This window comes from Lactuca virosa, chromosome 4 (genome assembly GCF_052849685.1).
Source record: "Lactuca virosa cultivar CGN04683 chromosome 4, Lactuca_virosa_CGN04683_v6, whole genome shotgun sequence".
Classification (NCBI taxonomy): Eukaryota; Viridiplantae; Streptophyta; class Magnoliopsida; order Asterales; family Asteraceae; genus Lactuca; species Lactuca virosa.
The window spans coordinates 41,854,412-41,879,416 of record NC_136429.1 but is presented as its reverse complement, the minus strand read 5'-3'; the positions used below and the strand labels follow the sequence as shown (position 1 = coordinate 41,879,416).

The 25,005-nt window shown below is 31.4% G+C and overlaps 1 protein-coding gene and 1 pseudogene across 1 annotated transcript; both read left to right on the top strand.

Annotated features, from left to right (window-relative positions):
- The first annotated feature begins 5,761 nt into the window (after positions 1 to 5,761).
- Positions 5,762 to 8,275, top strand: LOC145103924 (pentatricopeptide (PPR) repeat-containing protein). The gene has a single exon (XM_079041194.1). The coding sequence runs from the start codon at positions 5,987 to 5,989 to the stop codon at positions 8,222 to 8,224; it is 2,238 nt and encodes a 745-aa protein (XP_078897320.1). The 5' UTR covers positions 5,762 to 5,986; the 3' UTR covers positions 8,225 to 8,275.
- Positions 8,276 to 15,150: 6,875 nt separating this feature from the next.
- On the top strand, positions 15,151 to 24,705 carry LOC145104341 (putative pentatricopeptide repeat-containing protein At1g68930; annotated as a pseudogene).
- Positions 24,706 to 25,005: the final 300 nt, after the last annotated feature.

Here is a 25,005-nt window from a genome sequence, read left to right as displayed (position 1 = left end):
TAACGACTTTGGAGCAAATGTTGAGCAAAGAGAAGTTGTGGTTGGAGGATGATGAAGCAGAATTGTTTCCAGGAGTAGACATCTGAAAAGAAAGATAGTTTTAGTTAGATTTCAAGATACCTCAATATAATAACCAAAAGATATAATATCAAGGTTAGGATCCAACTATGAAGATTCATAACTTAGAAATGGGATGCCGAGATCCAAGTGTAAATTTCATAAAGGTAGGTGAATGACGATTCACCAATTCCACCATTAGACGAAATAAACGAAGTGAAATTCCTAATCCCTTTTGAGATACATTGAAACTATTCAATGGCATGTTTTAATCTCGGATTATGCTCTTCTATTTGTGACTGGGATACCGAGGATCACAAATAAGATGTGAATAACCATGCAAATGTGCTTGGTAACCTCATTGTCTTTATCATTAACTATTGATGTGCCGGAAAACCACACACGCTCCACCAAAATGATAATTATGAGATACCCATTACTACTCTTTATTAGTGCCTATTAGTGTGCTGGTAATCCACACACGCTCCACTAACGACCAATAAAGCATAATGTGCAATTTCATGGATTAGCATACTTTTCACATTTTTCCTAAAGTAACTAAAGTTGGGATTTTGTAAAATAATGTTCTAGTACTTTCTTTAATAACATTATACTTTTAATGAGATGTAGTTGTCCTATCAAACCCGTTCTGCTAACGACCCTCCACTAATCAAGGAAACGGTGGGTGAGAGAGGACACCCATTCAACTACCATTTTATAGGCAGTTTCCTTATACCCCCCTTATAGACTAGTTTCGTGAATGAGGCATACTAGCGATTTGACTGACCATATTCTTATACATATATAATATTTAACTTTTAATTATAATACATATATAAGATGTGTTTTAAACTTTTTAAAACTTTAAGGTTTATATATAAATTTCAAAAATTAAGCCATTAATTTTAAATTTAAAAATAAACCAAATAACCAGATTTAATATTTATCTATTAATTAACTTTTAATTAATTTATTAAATCTTGTAAGGATTATCTAATTAAATTAAACAACTAATTTAATCCTAATCCATATCCCTTCTAGATTTCGAAAATATGGGGATATGATAATTTCTTTATTTTTCTCAATTATCCAATAAGGCAACAATTATCCAAAAACAAGAAACCCTAAATTACCATGTAAATTTCGAAAATCAAGGGAGGAGGCTAGGGTTTTTCAAAACCCTAACCCTAATTTCGATTAGGGTTCATGGAGGCTAGGGTTTTTCGAAAACCCTTTGATCCAAAACCCTAAAAATCGAAATTTTTTTGGCCTTTGGGGTTTAATAGCTATAAACCCTAATTTGCAATTCAACCATTATAGCAATTCAATTTAAAACAAACAAGGCTTTGATACCACTGATGGGTTTTGGGTAAAACAAATAAACTAGAAAACAATTCCTAAGTTCACATGCAACCTACTTTAGATCTATGTTTTAACTATTGAACATATAACTTTGAATTGCAAAACAAGAACCCTAAGGAGAGAGGCTATTTTCGAAAATACCAATTAGGGTTTAAGAGTTACATACCTTTCAATTGTTATAGCGAACAATTGACAATCCTTTGATCTTGATCTTCTTGGAAGCCTAGCACCACAATTGTAATGCCTCTAATGGAATCACACCCAAGAGCTAGCAAGAAGGAAATTAGAAGGAGAGAGAGAGAGGGAGTATGTAATTTTTCGGCCCTAGGGTTTCACCAATGAAGGAGTGGGCGAATTCAGGAGCTGGGAGGCTCCTTATATAGCTGAGGGATCTAGGGTTTAGGGAAAACCCTAATACTCCTTTGCTTGGGGCCTAAGCTTATCCAAAGGCCTTATCTAAGCCCCTTGGACAAAATCATTAGGGTTTCCCCTATGAATTTCGTCCACCTCCTTCCAAGGAGGTTCTCGAGCCTTCCACTCAACTATTTGATAACTACAAACTAGTCCTTGCACTTTATAATTAATACTTTTAATCCCAAAATTAATTATGATTAATTTCTGGCTAACTATTAATTAAACATAGTGATTTCTAATTAATATATTAATCTTTTAACATATTAATAAATCATTTATATTAATTTATTAATCTTATAATAAATTAATATCTCTCCTTTCATAATTTTCTTGTCCAGTTGCTAGGTTTGAAGGCAACCCAAAAGGACTGTGTTGCTATCAATTCAAGTACATATCAATTATAGTTATGAGCTTAGACACTTAATCCAACATTAACTAATCCAACATAATAAATAATTTAAGTGATTTTCTATCACAATTAAACGGACTTTTCAATTGACATATATATATATATATATATATATATATATATATATATATATATATATATATATATATATATATATTTTGACAAATAATTCTCTAACACTTATTAAATAAACATTAAGTTAAGTTACAATATATATTTAAAAATATATCATTATTATATTTATTATGATAATTATACTGGTTTACTGATTTGTATAAACATGGATTATATTGGTGTTAGATAACAGAAAAATTGATAAAAATATATTTTGATAATAGAAATTCCAAAAACTTGTCAAACATATCAAATGTCAAGAGTTAGTTCATCTACTATACAAGTTTGGAACATGATGTGAAATGGTAATTGTATAAGTGTTCATTTGTATTTTATCGTTATTATAGTTTTCATAAATTGTTTTCAAACATATTATGATTAAGAAACAATTTTATATATTAATTAAAATAACAATAATTGACTTACAAACAAAATATCAATGTTGTATAAAAATAATTTTTTTATAAATTTATGATTAATAATTATGATTTTTTATAGTTTCTATGTTATTTTATAATGTATATCTTAATTTTAACTGATCATTTATAAATTTATAGATAAAAGATTTATCTTTGTAAATCAATATATTTTTGCAAATCTTTGATTAGTATTACAATTTGAAATAATCAATAGTGTTTTTTTCTCAGACCATCGTTTCCATGGATATTAACCTAGTATATATATATATATATATATATATATATATATATATATATATATATATATATATAAAAGTTATTGTGTTCTAACTATCTATTGTGTAGATGTAGGATTGATTGTGTGTTATGGAAATTGTTATGAATGCTCCATGGTAACTAAGGTCAATTTATGTAAAATAACCCTAAGAAAAATGAATTATACATAATTATATCTATACATTTAATTTTTAGTGGTGAAGTTTCTTTTAAAGAATATTGATTATATTAATTAGTGTTACTTTATTTTGCAAACGAATCCATAAATTCTAAATGTAGGCACTTTTTTTTCTCATGGACATTCACAAAGCCACATAGCCCACAACACAAAGAATAATGATTGAATGAGGTCCAACAACCCAAACACATATGGCCCACAGGTTAAACGCTATATAAATTAATATTTGTATTTAAATCGTTTTGTTTGAATTAAAAGTTAAACGTTTGTATTATTAAAAAAAAAAGTGAGTTTTTATTATGTTTTATTTATTAAATAATACTATCGTACAATGTTTTGATTTACGTTTTATAAATTAATTTGTATTTTTAATTCAAATTTGCATTTTCCTTTAAAAATTAAGCATCAATAATCTCGAACACTTCATTAATAATTGTCTCACATAACATACCGTAAGAAAATCTAAAGAAACCAATCATAAGTACTGAATGTGTATGAAAACAATAAGAACTTATTTTGCAACAAAAAAAATATTAATGAGTAAATGTGCAAAAAATATTAAAGACTAAATGTATACAAAATGATAAATATATTACCCAATTAAGTTATTTTTTTTGGCGTGTCTGGAGTAGCCGGACATAAGGATTGAATGTGGACAGTAAAACAAGTTGAATGGGCAAATGTGGTCGGAAAAAAAACTCAGTAATCAAATGTGTACAAATCAAAAAATATATTATCATTTTATGTCATTATCCCTTCTCCGAGTATGAATCATTTTAGGTTCTATATCAACTTTTTTTTTTTTGAATTGTATTGATTTATTTCAACCTATTAAGAAATCAAACTTATAAACTGTTCACAACGACTAAATTTATAAAAATATATGTTTTGTACCATAATGATATTTAAAGAAATATTATTGGTTTTTAATGTCATTATACATATAGTAAAAATGTTAATAATAAATAAGGTAGCAATTTTGACCAATTTATCTAAAATATGAAATATTTGCTATATTTTATGCTGATATGTCAAACAAATTTATATAATACCTGTTAAAATTAAATACATCAAAGAGGTCGAATGTCATCCAAAATGTATTAAAAGCTTGCAAAGTTTTAAATATCGTGTTTGATATATAATTATTATTTTAATAAATACAATTGTATAATCTAGCATATTATATTTATAATTTTGTCTATTAAAACATTTCCCTTTGCAAATATAATTGATTATCATTATAATTTCCTTATGTATGTAGGTGTATTGTTGTGTACTAATTAAAAAAAAAAACGAATGAGAAACAATAAAATCTCACAAAACCGCATTCAAAGGTTTTTGAATGTTGAAAATATATTTGTTACTAAAACTTCAAATTGTCGATCATCCTGATCGTGTGAACTACGTAAATTAATTGTATTTTTTATTTTTATTTTTGTATTTTTACTCTGTTTGAGAAATTGTTTATCAAGTTGTTGAAGTACTTAAATCCTAACAAAAGTTAATTCCACCATCAATGTCTTAATCAACAAGCAGTGGCAGACGTAGACTGTTTTAATAGGGGTGTCCTTCGTACTTCAAGCCGGTGCACCTAATAGATAAAACAATTTTTTTTACACTAGGTGCCGGAAATTGAGCAGTGGCCCGGGACCCCCAATGCTCCACTAAGGTCCGCCACTGTCAACAAGTTATAATGACAATCTCAAAAATAAAACTTTGTTAAAAATTTGGATACTATTTTATTTTAGTAAGATCCTACGATTACGATCCAATCTTACGATCACGATTTTAAAAAAATATTAAAAGGATATTTGTAATATCATAACAATTTTGTCTATTAAATTCTATTTGATTAAAATGAGGAACTTATCTTTTAATTAAAAATCTACTCTATCGAAAATGAAGTTTTTATTTTAGAATAAAAAATGTTAATTTCAAAAAGATCTTACATTACATGTTCTTTTAAAAAGCCACAAAATTTTCCAATTAAAACCTTAACTCTAAAATTACATTTCAATGTGTTTTCAACTAATCCTTAACTCTAATATATTATGCTCAAGTGGCCGTTAATATTTGCATATTTGAAAAATGACGTGAACCAATGAATACAAAGGAATACATCAATATACCCACTAAACCACTCCATAAGAGTGGCTTTTAATCCCATGCACATAATATGTATCCGATGCATGCCAAATAATTAATTAAGCACTATAAAAGAAAATACAAGGAATCACTTGGAATGAGACTCAAATCCTGGTCCATGTCTTGGATACCATGTTATGCCACTTTTGATCTGCATCTTCTCAAAAAAAAAAAAATCATGCTAATAAAATAAAAATAATATCTTAACAAATTATATATAGATATTATTTTAACAAAGCAATTTAAATACATGTCATTTATGATTATTATATGATAAAATAAACTAAGAATTCAATATATGATAAACATTCAAATTTTAACCTTTAGTTGTACTAGTTTTATCAAACATTATACATACAACTAATCTAATACCAAAAATATGTTTTAAGGGAATGATATTATTTGAAGGGAATTGTTCAATGTTTTTCATATTACGACCCACACACGATTTTTCCATAAGAATGGAATGATCTGTTTGCTTCCCCTTTCTCTCGAAGATCGTTTACACTTACACGATATATTTGGTGCGTTGGGACCTTGAATCTAAGTTGACGACTTTTATTGGCGTTTCGCGCTTTGATAATCAAAGAGTTCTACCCGCTAAATTAAAGCATGTGTATTTCCGTATCAAACTCCTACTGTTCACTGCTCAAGCTCTGTTGTGAAACCCGTAACCAACTTCAAGCAAAGAAGCTCCATTGCTTTATAATTAAAACCATAGTAGATATCGAGACCTTTTTGCTCAATAATTTCATCAGCAGTTATAACAAATTGGGGAATATTACTTATGCACGCAAAGTGTTTGATCAAATTCCTCAACCAAATCTTTTTTCATGGAACACCATGCTTTCTGCTTATTCGAAATCAGGGAACCTATTAGAAATGGAAAAGATCTTTCATAGCATGCCGAAACGAGATGGTGTCTCATGGAACTCAGTTATTTCAGGTTACGCTAGTTTTGGTTCTTGTGATAAAGCATTAAAGGCGTATAAGTTGATGTTAAAAGAGGGAAAATCTGTGAATTTGAATAGGATTACATTTTCGACTATGCTCAGTTTATCCACAAACAACGGGTTTCTTGATTTGGGTAAACAGATTCATGCGCAGATAGTATCTCATGGGTTTCAGTCTTACGTATTTGTGGGTAGTCCATTGGTTGAAATGTACTCAAAAGCAGGTATTATAAATGATGCAAGACAAGTGTTCGATGAATTGCCTGAGAGAAATATCGTAATGTATAACACAATGATTATCAATCTTCTCCGTAGTGGCATGATTGAAGATTCAGAGCAATTATTTCATCTCACACCTGAAAAAGATTCAATCACTTGGACAACCATGATTACAGGGTTTACAGAAAACGGTTTATCCAAAAAAGCAATCGATATATTCAGAGAAATGAGAAAGCAAGGGCTCAGTATAGATCAGTTCACAATTGGAAGCATCTTGAAAGCTTGTGGAGGAACTCTGTCTCTAAAAGAAGGTTCCCAAATCCATGCATACATCATAAGAACTGACATCATGGACAATGTATACGTTGGAAGCTCCCTTGTTGACATGTATGTAAAATGTAAACATGTAAACTATGCAGAAACAGTATTCAGTAAAATGAAAGTCAAAAACATTGTTTCTTGGACTGCATTGATAGTGGGGTATGGGCAAAACGGTCATTGTGAAGAAGCAATAAGGTGTTGTTGTGAAATGCAAAGAAATGGAATACATTCAGATGACTTTACACTTGGAAGTGTCATAAGTTCATGTGGGAATCTTGCTAGTTTAGAAGAAGGTGAACAGTTTCATTGTCATGCAAGAGTTTCAGGTTTGATTTCTTTCATAACTGTTTCCAATTCACTTGTATCCTTCTATGGAAAATGTGGAACAATTGAGAAATCTAGACAGATGTTTAATGAAATGAAAGTCAAAGATGAGGTGTCATGGACTTCTTTGATTTCAGGGTATTCCCAATTCGGGGAAGCCAATAAAACAATCGATCTTTTTGAAAAAATGTTGACTAGTCAACTCAAGCCAGATGGAGTAACATTTATAGGTGTTCTTTCAGCTTGTAGTAGAGCAGGATTAGTTGAAAAAGGGAAAAAGTATTTCAAATCAATGACACAAGAACATGGAATTGTTCCAGTTTCTGATCATTATAGTTGCATGATTGATCTATTGAGTAGAGCTGGATATCTTGAAGAAGCTAAATGTTTTATAAATGATATGCCTTTTTCCCCTGATGCATTTGGATTATCTACATTACTTAGTTCATGTAGATCTCATGGGAATTTTGAAATCGGTAAATGGGCTTCAAAGTGTTTACAAGAATTAGAGCCTCAGAATCCTGCAAGTTATGTGTTGTTATCAGAAATGTATGCTGCTAAAGGGATATGGGGTGAGGTGGCTAATTTAAAAAGTGAAATGAGAGATAAAGATATAAGAAAAACACCAGGGTTTAGTTGGATTAAATATAAAAACAAAGTGCATGTGTTTTCAGCTGATGATAGATCGAGTCCTTATTTAGATAGGATTTATAATGAGCTTGAGAAGTTAAACATTAAGATGATAGAAGAAGGGTATGTTCCTGATGTAAGATTTGCTCTTCATAATGTGGAAGAGAGTGAGAAAATAAGAATGCTTAATCATCATAGTGAGAAACTTGCTATTGCTTTTGGGTTGATTTTTATTCCTAAGGGTATGATTATTAGAGTTGTTAAAAACTTGAGGGTATGTGGGGATTGTCATAATGCAACTAAGTTAATTTCAAAGATCACAAAGAGAGAGATTCTTGTGAGAGATTTAGTTCGGTTCCATTTGTTTAAAGATGGAAAGTGTTCTTGTGGAGATTTTTGGTGATGATTTGTTTTCATCATACATGTGTTTTAATGGAAGTAAGTAATTTGATTTTGTTTTGTGTGTTTGGTTGGATGGAATGGAATGGAATCAAATCACTAAGGAATGGAATGAGATGAGACTTTACCATATATTGTTTTAATAGTATTCTATATATTGTTTAGGGAAAATTGAAAAAGTTAGCAACTTTACTCTTGATGCACATATGGGCAATGCATTTTCTTTTCTCCATAATTGTTGCGGTTTGCATCTATAAAATTATGGTTAAAAATTAAGAAGTTAAAGATGATTCCACCCATGATATCTTAATATATCAACTTATCTATAAAATTATGATATGTTAATATATCAACTTATAATTGTGGCTCAAAATAAAAATTTGTTAGCAAATTTGGAAACTAGTTTATTTTGATAGTATTTTTTCGATCCCCATCTAATATGTTATAATCATGATCTTGAAAAACAATTATAACTAAAATCAGATATTCACAACTTTACCTAATTATGAGATTATATTTGACTAAACTGGGGAATTTATCTATTAAATTAAAATATATTCTTCTGAAAATGAAGTTTTCATTTTAGTGTATATAAAGTAAAAAAAAAAAATGTTAATTTCGAGAAAAACCTTATATGTTGTTTGGTTCACAGAATGTTTATGAAGGAATTAGAATAAGAATTAGAAAATGAATGTCATGAATTTGAATCCAATTTCATATATTGTTTGGTTGGCAGGAAATGGAATTGAAATTAATTCCAGATTCTATTTGGTTGGCAAAAAATAGAATTAGAATCCATGTAAAATGACAGAATTCCAATTCCATCACACAAAATTGAACCAAGCACTGGAAGTGGAATTGGAATCATTTCCCCCCCGAATTCCATTACATTCCAGCGAACCAAACACACTCTTACATTTTGACATTTTTGTAAGGCCCTTAAATGATTTACAATCATCTTATTTCCTCAATTTCCTCTCATTTCATTCTTTAAAAAACTAGAGAACAGGGTGTTAATTCGATTGGATGGACTTTCTAATTCTTTATTATTATTATTTTTTGACAAATATCATTTTTATCAATTTGTATTTTAAAAGATAAAAGATAAAAAATACTTTTTTTTCCACATTTTTATTTTTTATTTTTATTTTTTATTTGGAATTTAGGTTTTTTATTAGATTATAAATTTCATTATTTTTATGTAGACTTTGAAGGTCCACATCTTTTTTGCAACATGAAAAAAAGGAATACAATGAGCCTTCATGGAGAGTACCAAGAGCCTTACAACAATTTACCCACCAAAGACTAGATTTTAATTCATAGATGATATATGCTTAAGAAACAGTAAAATATCATATTTGTCCAACCTAAAATCTAAATATTATATATATCCTTAGTAAGTTATCAAAATATCATATTTACCTAAATTTGTTTTTTAAACATTTTTAATCATTTTAAATTCTTATTTTTATATATTGACTACTATACCCTTATTATAAAGCTAAGTTTATTATAATATCACTTATACCCTTAATAAATTGTCAAAATATCATATTTATCCAAACTATTATTTTAATCAATTTTACTAAAACATAAATATTAATTCAACAAATTAACATAAGAAGCCTAATTGTAAATGCATGACAACAGTGGGTAGATTCTAATTTGACGTAACCAATTTTATCACCCATGATTTCTCTTGCATATAGGGCGTGTTCAGCAGAACTAGCTGGTAGCTTGTAGCAGGTAGCGGACAGCTTGTAGCTTGTAGCGTTTTGTTAAACGCTACATGAAGTAGCATTTGGATTTGGAGCGTTTTGATTAAACTAAACGCTAGAAGCTTGTAGTGTCAAACGAGGCTTTCTGTTTTAAACGAAACGTTTTGTCAAACGCTAGAAGCTAGAAGCTCTCAAACGTTCCGTGCCGAACACGCCCATAATGTTAAAAACTATTATCTTTTCAAGAAAAATATTTCAAACCAAATTTACTAAGACAAAGAGAATGCTTTAATTAAAAAAAACTATGGATAGATGGATAAGTTTATAACAAAATAAGCTATAGTCAGAAACAAAACATGTAATTTACTGTTACGTGGAAGTACGATTCCTATGAAGACAACAGATGCATTACCAATATTTTATATTAACCTCATACCAACGATTGAGACCGATAAAACGAACATATAAATAACCAAATTGAATAGGTAAAACATTTCTCTATTTATTGTTTTTCATCAAAGAAGGTATCAACAAAAAAAAGTAGTATATTGGATCATGAAACTGGAGTAGATGCCAATAAAACAATAAAAGAAACACTACTTAAATAGCAATCATCTCTATCAATTTGTGAATAGTATCAACCTGTAACAAGTCATCATAATCTACACATATCTAAAGAATTGACAACTTATTGTATATAACTACCACCCTGCTGCCGCAAGTTAATGATATTAGTACCTTGATTAAGAATAATAATCACTTGCTTTTGAGAAATCCACGGCTTACTCTCAAGTATTACCTTAAGCACTTCCCAAGCATGTTTCCTTGGCAAAAAATAGTAAGGACTTAATGGAATATTCTCGTATCCTGGAATCACTTGGTCTGATGCAAGACCGATGTTTTTCTTCATCTAGATGAACTTCAACACTAACCTTGGTTTCTCCATCGACTTCACAACAACTCCTAGTAAAACACAGTACACCACGATTCCAAAATCGTTGATGATGAAATCACTAAAACAAAATTCCAAAATCATTGATGATGAAATCAGTAAAACACAATTCTATTACCTTTCGGAATTGAATTCGGTGATGAGGAAATAGAAACGATTCCAAAACACGAAGTCGTTGAAGATGAAATTACATGTGGAATCCGAATCAGATGAGGAAATCAACATTGATTCAAAAATGGAAGAACATCGACAACAATGCCTTGGTGGAATCGAAGTTATTGATGAGGAAATCTGTAACATCCCAAAAATTCCAACAAAATTAAAACTTCCAAAACGACCAATTTATTAATAAAAGTGTTTACAAACTATTATTTTCAAAACATTAATAAAAAATCAGAGTCTTCCAGGATCCAATCAGTTGTAAACCAATGATGTGTACGGTTACGCCATCGCCTTGCCACGGTCCACTGAAGTACTTGAAACCATAAACCAAAACTATCAGCACGAAGCTTAGTGAGTTCCCCCAAAATACCAACACACAAATAAATAACATATTCAAAATAACAACATACTATGAGTCCAATCAACCATCGGGTTAGAATGCCAACATACTATGGGTCCAATCAACCATCGGGTTGGAATGCCAACATACTATGGGTCCAATCAACCATCAGGTTAGAATACCTCAGGCGCCTCAACCATCGGGTTGGAATGCCAACATACTATGGGTCCAATCAACCATCAGGTTAGAATACCCCAGTGAAAGCCTCAGCTACCGACCACACATGTGCACATATAACAGATAATCATATAACAGTCCACAGCCAGTCAAACAGATCTACAGATCACTAAGTATAGCAACATCCTATCTACCAGGATACCGATCTAACAGATCATAACAACATAACAACATCTTATCTACCAGGATACCGATCTAACAGATCATAACAGTATAATAGCATGCATAACAAGATATCAATCCAATGGGCCGTCATTGGTGCCTTCGACCAACAAGTAAAGTGAGGAAGACTCACCTCGCACTGCCGAATCTCATGGAAAGAATCACTAGCTGCTGGCTCGCAAGAATCCACGCCCTATCAATCACAAGATAAATATCCATCAATAATAGGATTCGACCCACACTAAGTGTCCAAACTAGGGTAAAAGACCTTTTTACCCTCTTCATAACTTGCCCCCAAAGCCAAGAACAAAATCAACAATCCAAAAGGCCCAAACATGGCCCAAAACATCCAAAGGTCAACCATGATCAAACTTCTGGTCAAAGTCAAAGTCAACAACCCATGTTGACCAAACACGCCGTGTTGCCCCTTGGACACGCCATTTTCTTCAATCATCCAGATAATCGGGAAAACCCTAGCCAACACGCCGTGTTTGCCCGAGATTCAACAACTTAATACAATAAGCTGTTTTCTCCGATACCAAGAGCTCCAAAGCTCAGATCTAGCCTCTCATGTGGTCCAGAAGGATAAAGTTTCAAACTTTATCCATTGGGACTACCCAAAAAGGGTCAAGACTCCATCTATAAGCTTAATAGTGCAAGAGCTTGACCAATAAGCACTTAATCCATAAAGACTTATCCCCAAAACATAGATCTAACTTCATTGAGCTGGAAAACCACGTAAAGTTGCCAACTGTACGTTTATGCATGTTTAAATGAAGCTCTTAAGCTTAAAAGGACTTAATAATTGACTTAATGCATGCATAACACCAAAAATCTCATAAATCTTGCACCTTTATGCTCAAGGATACCAAAACAAACTCAGATCTGAAAGAACAAGCCCTTAAATGACCTAACTCATCCATTAACCCAAAAAGGGACCAAAAGCACAACAAACTAACTATGAAGAGATCTAAATATGTACAAGACAAGATGCAAACTTGATACCTCATAAAGCTTCCCCACATGATGATGAATCTCATGTGGTCCAGAAGGATAAAGTTGCAAACCTTATCCATCGGGACTACCCAAAAAGGGTCAAGACTCCATCTATAAGCTTAATAGTGCAAGAGCTTGACCAATAAGCACTTAATCCATAAAGACTTATCCCCAAAACATAGATCTAACTTCATTGAGCTGGAAAACCACGTAAAGTTGCCAACTGTACGTTTATGCATGTTTAAATGAAGCTCTTAAGCTTAAAAGGACTTAATAATTGACTTAATGCATGCATAACACCAAAAATCTCATAAATCTTGCACCTTTATGCTCAAGGATACCAAAACAAACTCAGATCTGAAAGAACAAGCCCTTAAATGACCTAACTCATCCATTAACCCAAAAAGGGACCAAAAGCACAACAAACTAACTATGAAGAGATCTAAATATGTACAAGACAAGATGCAAACTTGATACCTCATAAAGCTTCCCCACATGATGATGAATCTGGATCCAAAGCCTTTTCCCCAAGCAAAGCAACTTCAAGATCTCCTATTCCTTCACAAAGACCAAAAATGAGCACCAAGAACTTCATACTAGCTCAAGAACACCACCAAGAGACTTAAAGATTGATTTTAGGGTTTTAGTGACAATAGAGGCCGGTAAAGAGGCCAACTATAAGGACTTAAGGCCTTTATATAGGGTACAACACCCTAAAATTAGGGTTTTCTCCACCAACTGCCAACACGCCGTGTTGCTCCATAAACACGTTGTGTTGACCTTAAAGAAAGTTGCGTTTCTTAAATCTAGACACGTCGTGTTGGTTCCTCCAACACGCTATGCCTAAACCTAGAAAGGGGATTTGTTTCCACAATTATTCCTCAAGATTCCGGGTTTTACAAAATCAGCGATGAGTCTGAACTGCGGAGCTACGATGATAATGGCCAGACTTGTGTTGTTTGGGTTTCCATTTTCCAAGCTTGGTTCATGTTTGTGGTGGGATACATATTAATCGTGGAATTTTGAAACAAGGGTGTTATTGTCAATCTATTTTTTTTTTGGTTAAAATGATTTTAAATAATAAAATATGATTAAAAAATGTTAAAAAAAGATTTGGATAAATATGATATTTTGACAGTTTAAGAAAAATATATATGATATTTAAAGATTAGGTCGGACAAAATTGATATTTTGTTGTTTATTAAGGGTATATACAAAATTCTCCATATAATTAACATATATCCGATGCATATATGCCACAAAATAACAATAAAAGAAATACAAAGGAATCGCTGGTCTGTAACTAGGATACTATGTTACACCACCTCTTATTTGCTACAAGAAACTTATATCGTTTCATGCTAATCAAAGTTTTTTCTAGATCGCAGGAGAATTATCTTTCTAAAACATGTTTTAATCGCTAATGGTGGATGTTGTAAGGATAAACAAGAAAATATAGTTTAAGTACTTAGAACATATTCAATATGAGGTTTTTTATAATTTATTATTATTTTGTTGAGTGGTCAAAATAACTTAACACCATTAGAGATGATGATTTTTTTGCTAATTTTTATTGACCACTCATATAGTTTAATATTTTGAACACGCAATCCTTTTTATTCAGTAATATTTCATTTTATATATCATTTTGATTTGATTTTAAGTATTTATTATTTATCTAAATTTTATAGATAAACAAATATATAAACATATACTATAGTAATATGTGAATCATTTTGCGTGAGTGAATGTTTATATTGAAATATGGTGTGTTTAAAAGACGATTAGTTAAACTAGAAAGTTTAATATAACATTTTAGATACATAATGATAAATATTTCTATTAATAAAAAAAAGTCATAAAAGAGTTTAACCATTGTAAAAACAATTTCATTAGAAGCCAATATTAATAAAATAATAAGGTGGCGATATCTTATATTTAAATACGCTATTTTTAAAAAACAATTACTTAAACGAGAAAGTTTTATATAATATTTTAGATTGATACGGATAAAATATTCAAATTAATAAAAAAAAGTCATAAAAAAGTTTAATCGTTAGAAAAACAATTTAATTAGAGATCAATATTAATAAATCCATATCTATCTAAAATATAGGTTTAGCATTGAATATGCTTTTAGAATTCTTTTCTTTTATTATATAGTCATTAGTTTATACTTTATACATAGACACAAGTTTGACTTATATACATACATACAAAAGGGGCATATACCCTTTAACATACTTTAACTGCATAACTAACTTTTAGGAGAATAACTAACATAACTGCTAACCAATCTTAGCCGTTGTAACTTCCATTCTAGCTTATAGTTCAACAGCCATTCACTAGTACAAAAATGACATATGGTCACACTTTTTGAAAAACGGTATGTCACACTTTTTATTAAAAGTGCGGCCAAAGGTCACTAAAAAAATTTAGATATTGTTTTTGGAAGCATCTTGAAAGCTTGTGGAGGAACTCTGTCTCTAAAAGAAGGTTCCCAAATCCATGCATACATCATAAGAACTGACATCATGGACAATGTATACGTTGGAAGCTCCCTTGTTGACATGTATGTAAAATGTAAACATGTAAACTATGCAAAAACAGTATTTAGTAAAATGAAAGTCAAAAACATTGTTTCTTGGACTGCATTGATAGTGGGGTATGGGCAACACGGTCATTGTGAAGAAGCAATAAGGTGTTGTTGTGAAATGCAAAGAAATGGAATACATCCAGATGACTTTACACTTGGAAGTGTCATAAGTTCATGTGGGAATCTTGCTAGTTTAGAAGAAGGTGAACAGTTTCATTGTCATGCACGAGTTTCAGGTTTGATTTCTTTCATAACTGTTTCCAATTCACTTGTATCCTTCTATGGAAAATGTGGAACAATTGAGAAATCTAGTCAAATGTTTAATTAAATGAAAGTCAAAGATGAGGTGTCATGGACTTCATTGATTTCAGGGTATTCGCAATTCGGGGAAGCCAATAAAACAATCGATCTTTTTGAAAAAATGTTGACTACTCAACTCAAGCCAGATGGAGTAACTTTTATAAGTGTTCTTTCAGCTTGTAGTAGAGCAGGATTAGAGGAAAAAGGACAAAAGTATTTCAAATCAATGTCACAAGAACATGGAATTGTTCCAGTTTCTGATCATTATAGTTGCATGATTGATCTATTGAGTAGAGCTGGATATATTGAAGAAGCTAAATGTTTTATAAATGATATGCCTTTTTCCCCTGATGCATTTGGATTATCTACATTACTTAGTTCATGTAGATCTCATGGGAATTTTGAAATCGGTAAATGGGCTTCAAAGTGCTTACAAGAATTAGAGCCTCAGAATCCTGCAAGTTATGTGTTGTTATCAGAAATGTATGATACTAAAGGGATATGGGGTGAGGTGGCGAATTTAAAAAGTGAAATAAGAGATAAAGATATAAGAAAAACCCTTAGGGTTTAGTTGGATGAAATATAAAAACAAAGTGCATGTGTTTTCAGCTGATGATAGATCGAGTCCTTATTTAGATAAGATTTATGATGAGTTGGAAAAATTGAACATTAAGATGATAGAAGAAGGGTACGTTCCTGATGAAAGATTTGCTCTTCATAATGTGGAAGAGAGTGAAAAGATAAGGATGCTTAATCATCATAGCGAGAAACTTGCTATTGCTTTTGGGTTGATTTTTATTCCTAAGGGTATGACTATTAGAGTTGTTAAAAACTTGAGGGTATGTGGGGATTGTCATAATGCAACTAAGTTAATTTCAAAGATCACAAAGAGAGAGATTCTTGTGAGAGATTTAGTTCGGTTTCATTAGTTTAAAGATGGAAAGTGTTCTTGTGGAGATTTTTGGTGATGATTTGTTTTCATCATACATGTGTTTTAATGGAAGTAAGTAATTTGATTTTGTTTTGTGTGTTTGGTTGGATGGAATGGAATGTAATCAAATCACTAAGGAATGGAATGGGATGAGACTTTACCATGTATTGTTTTAATAGTATTTTATATATTGTTTAGGGAAAATTGAAAAAGTTAGCAACTTTACTCTTGATGCATGTATGGGCAATGCATTTTCTTTTCTCCATAATTGTTGCGATTTGCATCTATAAAATTATGGTTAAAAATTAAGAAGTTAAAGATGATTCCACCCATGATATCTTAATATATCAACTTATCTATAAAATTATGGTTAAAAACTAAGAAGTTAAAGATGATTCCGCCCATGATATGTTAATATATCAACTTATAATTGTGGCTCAAAATAAAAATTTGTTAGCAAATTTGGAAACTAGTTTATTTTGATAGTATTTTTTCGATCCCCATCTAATATGTTATAATCATGATCTTGAAAAACAATTATAACTAAAATCAGATATTCACAACTTTACCTAATTATGAGATTATATTCGACTAAACTGGGGAATTTATCTATTAAATTAAAATATATACTTCTGAAAATGAAGTTTTCCATTTAGTTTATATAAAGTAAAAAAAATGTTAATTTCGAGAAAAACCTTATATGTTGTTTGGTTCGCAAAATGTTTATGAAGGATTAGAATTAGAATTAGAATTAGAAAATGAATGTCATGAATTTGAATCCAATTTCATATATTGTTTGGTTGGCAGGAAATGGAATTGAAATTAATTCCAGATTCTATTTGGTTGGCAAAAAATAGAATTAGAATCCATGTAAAATGACAGAATTCCAATTCCATCACACAAAATTGAACAAAGCACTGGAAGTGGAATTGGAATCATTTCCCCCCCGAATTCCATTACATTCCAGCGAACCAAACACACTCTTACATTTTGACATTTTTGTAAGGCCCTTAAATGATTTACAATCATCTTATTTCCTCAATTTCCTCTCATTTCATTCTTTAAAAAACTCGAGAACAGGGTGTTAATTCGATAGGATGGACTTTCTAATTCTTTATTATTATTATTTTTTGACAAATATCCTTTTTATCAATTTGTATTTTAAAAGATAAAAGATAAAAATATACTTTTTTTTTTCCACATTTTTATTTTTTATTTTTTATTTTTTATTTTTTATTTGGAATTTAGGTTTTTTATTAGATAATAAATTTCATTATTTTTATGTAGACTTTGAAGGTCCACATCTTTTTTGCAACATGAAAAAAGGAATATAATGAGCCTTCATGGAGAGTACCAAGAGCCTTACAACAATTTACCCACCAAAGACTAGATTTTAATTCATAGATGATATGCGCTTAATAAACAGTAAAATATTATATTTGTCCAACCTAAAATCTAAATATTATATATATCCTTAGTAAGTTATCAAAATATCATATTTACCTAAATTTGTTTTTTAAACATTTTTAATCATTTTAAATTCTTATTTTTGTATATTGACTACTATACCCTTATTATAAAGCTAAGTTTATTATAATATCACTTATACCCTTAATAAATTGTCAAAATATCATATTTATCCAAACTATTATTTTAATCAATTTTACTAAAACATAAATATTAATTCAACAAATTAACATAAGAAGCCTAATTGTAAATGCATGACAACAGTGGGTAGATTCTAATTTGACGTAACCAATTTTATCACCCATGATTTCTCTTGCATATAGGGCGTGTTCAGCAGAACTAGCTGGTAGCTTGTAGCAGGTAGCGGACAGCTTGTAGCTTGTAGCGTTTTGTTAAACGCTACATGAAGTAGCATTTGGATTTGGAGCGTTTTGATTAAACTAAACGCTAGAAGCTTGTAGTGTCAAACGAGGCTTTCTGTTTTAAACGAAACGTTTTGTCAAACGCTAGAAGCTAGAAGCTCTCAAACGTTCCGTGCCGAACACGCCCATAATGTTAAAAACTATTATCTTTTCAAGAAAAATATTTCAAACCAAATTTACTAAGACAAAGAGAATGCTTTAATTAACAAAAACTATGGATAGATGGATAAGTTTATAACAAAATAAGCTATAGTCAGAAACAAAACATGTAATTTACTGTTACGTGGAAATACGATTCCTATGAAGACAACAGATGCATTACCAATATTTTATATTAACCTCATACCAACGATTGAGACCGATAAAACGAACATATAAACAACCAAAATGAATAGGTAAAACATTTCTCTATTTATTGTTTTTCATCAAAGAAGGTATCAACAAAAAAAAGTAGTATATTGGATCATGAAACTGGAGTAGATGCCAATAAAACAATAAAAGAAACACTACTTAAATAGCAATCATCTCTATCAATTTGTGAATAGTATCAACCTGTAACAAGTCATCATAATCTACACATATCTAAAGAATTGACAACTTATTGTATATAACTACCACCCTGCTGCCGCAAGTTAATGATATTAGTACCTTGATTAAGAATAATAATCACTTGCTTTTGAGAAATCCACGGCTTACTCTCAAGTATTACCTTAAGCACTTCCCAAGCATGTTTCCTTGGCAAAAAATAGTAAGGACTTAATGGAATATTCTCGTATCCTGGAATCACTTGGTCTGATGCAAGACCGATGTTTTTCTTCATCCAGATGAACTTCAACACTAACCTTGGTTTCTCCATCGACTTCACAACAACTCCTAGTAAAACACAGTACACCACGATTCCAAAATCGTTGATGATGAAATCACTAAAACAAAATTCCAAAATCATTGATGATGAAATCAGTAAAACACAATTCTATTACCTTTCGGAATTGAATTCGGTGATGAGGAAATAGAAACGATTCCAAAACACGAAGTCGCTGAAGATGAAATTACATGTGGAATCCGAATCAGATGAGGAAATCAACATTGATTAAAAAATGGAAGAACATCGACAACAATGCCTTGGTGGAATCGAAGTTATTGATGAGGAAATCTGTAACATCCCAAAAATTCCAACAAATTTAAAACTTCCAAAAACGACCAATTTATTAATAAAAGTGTTTACAAACTATTATTTTCAAAACATTAATAAAAATCAAAGTCTTCCAGGATCCAATCAGTTGTAAAGCAAGGATGTGTACGGTTACACCTTCGCGTTGCCACGGTCCACTGAAGTACTTGAAACCATAAACCAAAACTATCAACACGAAGCTTAGTGAGTTCCCCCAAAATAACAACACACAAATAAATAACATATTCAAAATAACAACATACTATGAGTCCAATCAACCATCGGGTTGGAATACCCTCGGCCCCCAACCATCGGGTTGGAATGCCAACATACTATGGGTCCAATCAACCATCGGGTTGGAATACCACAGGCCCCTCAACCATCGGGTTGGAATGCCAACATACTATGGGTCCAATCAACCATCATGTTAGAATACCCCAGGCCCCTCAACCATCGGGTTGGAATGCCCCGGCCTGTTGGCTTACGCACAAAGTAGTGAAAGCCTCAGCTACCGGCTATACATGTGCACATATAATAGATAATCATATAACAGTCCACAGCCAGTCAAACAGATCTACAGATCACTAAGTATAGCAACATCCTATCTACCAGGATACCGATCTAACAGATCATAACAACATAACAACATCCTATCTACCAGGATACCGATCTAACAGATCATAACAATATAATAGCATGCATAACAAGATATCAATCCAATGGGCCGTCATTGGTGCCTTCAACCAACAAGTAAAGTGAGGAAGACTCACCTCGCACTGCCGAATCTCATGGAAAGAATCACTAGCTGCTGGCTCGCAAGAATCCACGCCCTGTCAATCACAAGATAAATATCCATCAATAATAGGATCCGACCCACACTAAGTGTCCAAACAAGGGTAAACGACCTTTTTACCCTCTTCATAACTTGCCCCCAAAGCCAAGAACAAAATCAACAATCCAAAAGGCCCAAACATGGCCCAAAACATCCCAAGGTCAACCATGATCAAACTTCTGGTCAAAGTCAAAGTCAACAACCCATGTTGACCAAACACGCCGTGTTGCCCCTTGGACATGCCGTTTTCTTCAATCATCCAGATAATCGGGAAAACCCTAGCCAACACGTCGTGTTTGCCCGAGATCCAACAGCTTAATACAATAAGCTGTTTTCTCCGATACCAAGAGCTCCAAAGCTCAGATCTAGCCTCTCATGTGGTCCAGAAGGATAAAGTTTCAAACTTTATCCATTGGGACTACCCAAAAAGGGTCAAGACTCCATCCATAAGCTTAATAGTGCAAGAGCTTGACCAATAAGCACTTAATCCATAAAGACTTATCCCCAAAACATAGATCTAACTTCATTGAGCTGGAAAACCACGTAAAGTTGCCAACTGTACGTTTATGCATGTTTAAATGAAGCTCTTAAGCTTAAAAGGACTTAGTAATTGACTTAATGCATGCATAACACCAAAAATCTCATAAATCTTGCACTTTTATGCTCAAGGATACCAAAACAAACTCAGATCTGAAAGAACAAGCCCTTAAATGACCTAACTCATCCATTAACCCAAAAAGGGACCAAAAGCACAACAAACTAACTATGAAGAGATCTAAATATGTACAAGACAAGATGCAAACTTGATACCTCATAAAGCTTCCCCACATGATGATGAATCTGGATCCAAAGCCTTTTCCCCAAGCAAAGCAACTTCAAGATCTCCTCTTCCTTCACAAAGACCAAAAATGAGCACCAAGAACTTCATACTAGCTCAAGAACACCACCAAGAGACTTAAAGATCGATTTTAGGGTTTTAGTGACAATAGAGGCCGGTAAAGAGGCCAACCATAAGGACTTAAGGCCTTTATATAGGGTACAACACCCTAAAATTAAAGTTTTCTCCACCAACCGCCAACACGCCGTGTTGCTCCATAAACACGCTGTGTTGACCTTAAAGAAAGTTGCGTTTATTAAATCTAGACACGCCGTGTTGGTTCCTCCAACACGCTATGCCTAACCCTAGAAAGGGGATTTGTTTCCACAATTATTCCTCAAGATTCCGGGTTTTACAAAATCGGCGATGAGTCTGAACTGCGGAGCTACGATGATAATGGCTAGACTTGTGTTGTTTGGATTTCCATTTTCCAAGCTTGGTTCATGTTTGTGGTGGGATACAAATTAATCGTGGAATTTTGAAACAAGGGTGTTATTGTCAATCTAATTTTTTTTTGGTTAAAATGATTTTAAATAATAAAATATGATTAAAAAATGTTAAAAAAAAAGATTTGGATAAATATGATATTTTGACAGTTTAAGAAAAACATATATGATATTTAAAGATTAGGTCGGACAAAATTGATATTTTGTTGTTTATTAAGGGTATATACAAAATTCTCCATATAATTAACATATATCTGATGCATATATGCCACATAATAACAATAAAAGAAATACAAAGGAATCGCTGGTCTGTAACTAGGATACTATGTTACTCCACCTCTTATTTGCTACAAGAAACTTATATCGTTTCATGCTAATCAAAGTTTTTTCTGGATCCCAGGAGAATTATCTTTCTAAAACATGTTTTAATCGCTAATGGTGGATGTTGTAAGGACAAACAAGAAAATATAGTTTAAATACTTAGAACATATTCAATATGAGGTTTTTTATAATTTATTATTATTTTGTTGAGTGGTCAAAATAACTTAACACCATTGGAGATGATGACTTTTTTGTTAATTTTTATTGACCACTCATATAGTTTAATATTTTGAACACTCAATCCTTTTTATTCAGTAATATTTCATTTTATATATCCTTTTGATTTGATTTTAAGTATTTATTATTTATCTAAATTTTATAGATAAACAAATATATAAATATTTAAACATATACTGTAGTAATATGTGAATCATTTTGCGTGAGTGAATGTTTATATTGAAATATGGTGTGTTTAAAAGACGATTAGGTAAACGAGAAAGTTTAATATAACATTTTAGATACATAATGATAAATATTTCTATTAATAAAAAAAGTCATAAAAGAGTTTAACCATTGTAAAAACAATTTAATTAGAAGCCAATATTAATAAAATAATAAGGTGGCGATATCTTATATTTAAATACGCTATGTTTAAAAAACATTTAGTTAAACGAGAAAGTTTTATATAATATTTTAGATTGATACGGATAAAATATTCAAATTAATAAAAAAAAGTCATAAAAAAGTTTAACCGTTAGAAAAACAATTTAATTAGAGATCAATATTAATAAATCCATATCTATCTAAAATATAGGTTTAGCATTGAATATGCTTTTAGAATTCTTTTCTTTTATTATATAGTCATTAGTTTATACTTTATACATAGACACAAGTTTGACTTATATACATACATACAAAAGGGGCATATACCCTTTAACATACTTTAACTGCATAACTAACTTTCAGGAGAATAACTAACATAACTGCTAACCAATCTTAGCCATTGTAACTTCCATTCTAGCTTATAGTTCAACAGCCATTCACTAGTACAAAAATGACATATGGTCACACTTTTTGAAAAACGGTCTGTCACACTTTTTATTAAAAGTGCGGCCAAAGGTCACTAAAAAATTTAGATATTGTTTTTGGAAGCATCTTGAAAGCTTGTGGAGGAACTCTGTCTCTAAAAGAAGGTTCCCAAATCCATGCATACATCATAAGAACTGACATCATGGACAATGTATACGTTGGAAGCTCCCTTGTTGACATGTATGTAAAATGTAAACATGTAAACTATGCAAAAACAGTATTCAGTAAAATGAAAGTCAAAAACATTGTTTCTTGGACTGCATTGATAGTGGGGTATGGGCAAAACGGTCATTGTGAAGAAGCAATAAGGTGTTGTTGTGAAATGCAAAGAAATGGAATACATCCAGATGACTTTACACTTGGAAGTGTCATAAGTTCATGTGGGAATCTTGCTAGTTTAGAAGAAGGTGAACAGTTTCATTGTCATGCACGAGTTTCAGGTTTGATTTCTTTCATAACTGTTTCCAATTCACTTGTATCCTTCTATGGAAAATGTGGAACAATTGAGAAATCTAATCAAATGTTTAATGAAATGAAAGTCAAAGATGAGGTGTCATGGACTTCTTTGATTTCAGGGTATTCCCAATTCGGGGAAGCCAATAAAACAATCGATCTTTTTGAAAAAATGTTGACTAGTCAACTCAAGCCAGATGGAGTAACTTTTATAGGTGTTCTTTCAGCTTGTAGTAGAGCAGGATTAGTGGAAAAAGGACAAAAGTATTTCAAATCAATGTCACAAGAACATGGAATTGTTCCAGTTTCTAATCATTATAGTTGCATGATTGATCTATTGAGTAGAGCTGGATATATTGAAGAAGCTAAATGTTTTATAAATGATATGCCTTTTTCCCGTGATGCATTTGGATTATCTACATTACTTAGTTCATGTAGATCTCATGGGAATTTTGAAATCGGTAAATGGGCTTCAAAGTGTTTAAAAGAATTAGAGCCTCAGAATCCTACAAGTTATGTGTTGTTATCAGAAATGTACGCTGCTAAAGGGATATGGGGTGAGGTGGCGAATTTAAAAAGTGAAATGAGAGATAAAGATATAAGAAAAACCCCAGGGTTTAGTTGGATTAAATATAAAAACAAAGTGCATGTATTTTCAGCTGATGATAGATCAAGTCCTTATTTAGATAAATTTATGATGAGTTGGAAAAATTGAACACTAAGATGATAGAAGAAGGGTATGTTCCTGATGTAATATTTGCTCTTCATAATGTGGAAGAGAGTGAAAAGATAAGGATGCTTAATCATCATAGTGAGAAACTTGCTATTTCTTTTGGGTTGATTTTTATTCATAAGGGTATGACTATTAGAGTTGTTAAAAACTTGAGGGTATGTGGGGATTGTCATAATGCAACTAAGTTAATTTCAAATATCAGAGAGAGATTCTTGTGAGAGATTTAGTTCGGTTTCATCTGTTTAAAGATGGAAAGTGTTCTTGTGGAGATTTTTGGTGATGATTTGTTTTCATCATACATGTGTTTTAATGGAAGTAAGTAATTTGATTTTGTTTTTGTGTGTTTGGTTGGATGGATGGAATGAAATCACTAAGGAATGGAATGAAATCACACTAATATTCTTTTAGTGTGCACGTTAGCAGCGCCACATCAGTTGCCAAATAAGCAAAATCAATGAGACACTCACCAACTTCAAACATGGTAACGTGCTAAGATTTCCAAATAATAAAATAAACTCGAGTCTTGTTATATTAAAATCGGAAAAGAAATATCAAGTTTTTACTGAAAACATTTCAAAAT